Consider the following 4,109-nt stretch of genomic DNA (forward strand, 5'->3'; position numbering starts at 1 on the left):
TTTTAGAGAAATGATGGAGAATTGAGGGAGAATCAAAGAAGGAAAGTTTCTAAAAATTCACCTTTTGTTTGTAGTGATGAAACTCTATCTAAATTCCAATTTCATTGGCCTTGCTTCTACTAGTTTGTAGGAGATGATTTGGATGCAAAAGGCTTTGAATCCTTGGTGTTTCGATTCTAAAATAGAATGGGAATCAAAACTCGATTTCTAAAAGAAACCTTCAAGGTATTCTATCAATGGAGGGTGGGAGAATTTGCAGGTTAAAGCTTGAGCCAAGGGTCTTCAATTCTGAGGCAATGCACATGTATATATAGCCTTGGGAATTCATTTCCACACACTTTCAAAATTTTGTCAAAAATAGCAACTTGGTGTGCATGGTTACATGGGCAGGCAACAAGGCCCAAATGATGATTGCAAAGAGTCCAAATTCGTGCACACTTGATGCTTAACTCACTTCATGAAGCCATGCAATGTAGATTGATAATTGAGCATAAAAGTTTCCAAATAGGGCCATGCAGTGCACCCATGCACAAGTCCCTCAAAAATAATCCAAATGTGATGATCTTGAACTCTTTGGAAAGCTAGCATGAAGGGGAAAATCTTTGATGTTGAAACTTTTTCCATTTGGAGCTTGTATCATGATGTATTTTGGTGTGGAAGTTGGAATAATCAAACATGGTTGAAAATTTTCTAAGTTAAAAGTCAAATGACCACTTTTTCCACCTTGAATAACGTTTGCTACGAGCTTCAAATGACTTTGGTTCCTTATTCAAAGTTATATATATTTAAATCCTATTCAATTTGGTCATAAATTTGACACCATTTCAATCTTGCTTGAGGGAGTTATGGATTTTAGAAGTTGAGGAAAATTGCTTGTTCAATGATGATGGCCCAAAATGACCTATAATCTTTCCTCTTGGTACATGCCCTTGCAAGTGAAATTTGACCTTTCTCAAAGAAGAAAAGTTGGATAATACATATTGAAATTGATAATTAAACTTGGATGTTCTTCATATAAGAAACATTGAGCAAGTTATGGTCCTTGGAAGTCGACCTTCCATCTAGGGCACATACAAAATGACCTATAATCTTTCACCATAACAAATGACTTTCCAAGAAAAATTAGGTCTTGATGCCAACATGAGAGTTGTTTGTAATGTCATAAATAGTACCATTGCTCTTGGAATCATTTTCATATGACAAAAATTGTAGGAGATAGGGTCTAGGGAACCTAGATTTGACCAGTTGACTTTTCTGGTCAACCTCCTTGAACCAACTTGCAAAGTTGAAGTTCCTTTGCTCTTTGGGGATCGTGGAGAATCATATATGATTGATAATAAGTATAATGGAGTATCCCTTGAGATTTTTGATCAAATTTTGAAGAAACTTGCTGAGGAAGACACATAAGATACCCAGATGAATTAGGGCTTCAAAGGCAAACAAGCTTCAAAATCTTGATGAACTATTGATCAAAATGATAAATAAATAATATGGGGATCCATATATGATGCTTATAACCGTTGTGAACCTTTGATAACTTAATCCCTTACACTAAGGGTCTCAAACCCTAGATATGAGTTTGATGAGGCACAGGTGGATGCACACACTACCTATAAAAGAAATAAAACTATGCTAGACATATTTTTGGTATTTTGGTTAGTAAACAAATAAAAATAAAGTATGATACAATCACAAATATGCTTGGTGATCTCTCCTAATGCAAACCCAATGAATGAGGGTTAAGGGGGATACCGAGGTGTGAACCTAAAGCCAATGCAAATGATGAGATGGCATGAGGGATTTTAGGGTCAAAATTGGGGTCTCACAGGCACGATATTCATAGGAAAGGAAAATGTGAGCTTGGATTGAAGAATTGTGTAGCTTTGGAGCCTTACACTAGTTGGGTGAAGAGGAGAGCAAAATAACTCAAGATGCTTTACGCTTATGAGAGACCTATGTCTTTACTAATGGTCAAACCACCAATTATTCACATTGAAGACATAAAGGAGTTGCAAGAAGATTTGGATAGGATGAAGCAAGAGAAGGATGCTTGGGAAGACAAGTTTCACGCTTCAAACTTCAAGAAGATAGAATTGCAGAAGCACTGAAGGAAAAGGAGGACTTGATAGAGTTGCTTGAGAAACTTTATATGAAGAGATCAAGGGACCAAGAGGATTTATTTTCCTATAACATTTCATCATCTAGTCATCTTCCTACTTCTGGTGTTTGGAAAGGCATTGTAGATTAGCTTGTGATGGAGAAGGATGCCATGATGAGCAACTATGAGAGAGACATCAAAAGACTTCACAAGAAGTATCAGCTTGGAGTTAGGTCATCTTAGGATATGATTTCATAAACCTAAATTTCTTTCCTATGATTTAGGATTGTTAGAATTGTATTTCGGATTATAACCCTTCACATTATTAATAAAATGAGATTTTTAGAATTTTGAAATGTGTTATTTCCTTTATGATGTTTGCAATTTGTTTTATATCTCGAAGTTCCTTGAAAAGTTTGCATTTACATTTGCATACCATGCACCATGTTGCATCTTGGTCTTGATTTGAGTAAGTTTTCCAAGTGTCTTATTTCTTCCTTTTCTTTGTCTTCATTCAGACAAGTTGTCTCACCAATACAACACTCATGCAAATCAACGAAAGAAGATGGGTCGTCTAGAGCAAGGGAATCGTGAACTCCATGAAGAAGTTACTACTTTGAAGGAAAGATTTGAAAGGCTCACTGCTATGATGGAAGTTCTGGAGACTGCTCAAAATCAACCTCCTCCTCCTTCTTAGACTCCGTTTCAGAGGATTGTGATTTTTGAAATCATCTCTATGCCCATTCTTGTGGCTCCAGTTAGTGCTCTACGGCATCAGATGCCTCCTAGTTTCCCCTGGGGTATGCCTTCTCACTTTGTGCCAGAAGGGTATCCACCAGTTTTTGAATTTCTCGTGGCTCAACCGATTATGTATGTACCACCTCCTATGGTCCATGTTGCTTCTTATATGGAATTACCTATTTTCCATGCTGATTAAAGTGAAACTGTTGGTGTCTATGAAAGGATGGATGAGTTTCAAGATCAGTTTCAAGCTACGAAGAAAAAGATTCAAGCTCTGAGAGGAAAATAATTGTTTGGGAAGAATGTTTATGATTTGTGCTTAGTTCCTAATATGTAGATTCCGCATAAGTTCAAAGTTCCAGATTTTGAGAAATATAAGGGTAACTCTTGTCCTTTAAGTCATTTGCTGATGTATGCTCGCAAGATGTCGACACAAACTGATAATTATCAAACGTTGATTCATTACTTTCAAGATAGTTTGATTGGTGTTGCTTTGAAGTGGTACATGGGACTTGATAGCACCCAGATCCATACTTCAAACGATCTAGGTGAAGATTTTGTTAGTCATTACAAATATAATGTTGACATGGCACCGGACCGAGATCAACTTTGTGATATGTCCCAAAAGGATAAGGAAAATTTCAAAGAGTACACACAGAGATGGCACGAGATTTCCACGCAAGTCAATCCTCCGCTAGAAGAGAAAGAAATGACAAAGCTATTTTTGAAGACGTTGGGTCCGTTTTACTATGACCGAATGGTTGCAGGCGCTCCCAATGATTTTACCGAGATGGTAAACATGGGAATGAGACTAGAAGAAGGTGTTTGTGAGGGACGATTGAAAGAAAGTGGTTCATCTGAAACTTCTATAAGGTATGGGAATGGTTTGCCCAAGAAGAAGAAACATGATGCTAATGCTATTTTGCAAGAGAAGCGTAGTAGATCTCCGAGAAGCAATCAACGTCATCAACATGTGGCATAAGTTACCCCGGTTATTAATCCTGCTTCAGTTGTTCAAGTAGCACAAAACTATCAACCATATTTTCAACAATGTACTCATCAATAGAATCAACAGAACTGCCAGAGACCAATACAATTTGATCAAATTATAATGTCTTATGCATAATTATTTCCTGCTTTGATACAGAAGAATTTGATACTGATTAGGACTCCACCATCTATTCCAAAGGAGCTTCCATGGTGGTATAAATTTGATCATCATTGTGAATTCCATAATGATGCACCCGATCATGATATTGAAAACTTTTTT

General features: G+C 36.9%; 1 protein-coding gene across 1 annotated transcript; it reads left to right on the forward strand.

The window, feature by feature from the left end:
* The first annotated feature begins 2,834 nt into the window (after nt 1–2,834).
* Nucleotides 2,835–3,821, forward strand: LOC127131033 (uncharacterized). The gene is made up of 2 exons (XM_051059976.1): nt 2,835–2,987; nt 3,177–3,821. Exons 1-2 carry the CDS (start codon nt 2,835–2,837, stop codon nt 3,819–3,821), a joined length of 798 nt encoding a protein of 265 aa, XP_050915933.1.
* The last annotated feature ends 288 nt before the right edge of the window (nt 3,822–4,109 follow it).

Source organism: Lathyrus oleraceus, chromosome 3, assembly GCF_024323335.1.
Source record: "Lathyrus oleraceus cultivar Zhongwan6 chromosome 3, CAAS_Psat_ZW6_1.0, whole genome shotgun sequence".
In the NCBI taxonomy this organism is placed as follows: Eukaryota; Viridiplantae; Streptophyta; class Magnoliopsida; order Fabales; family Fabaceae; genus Lathyrus; species Lathyrus oleraceus.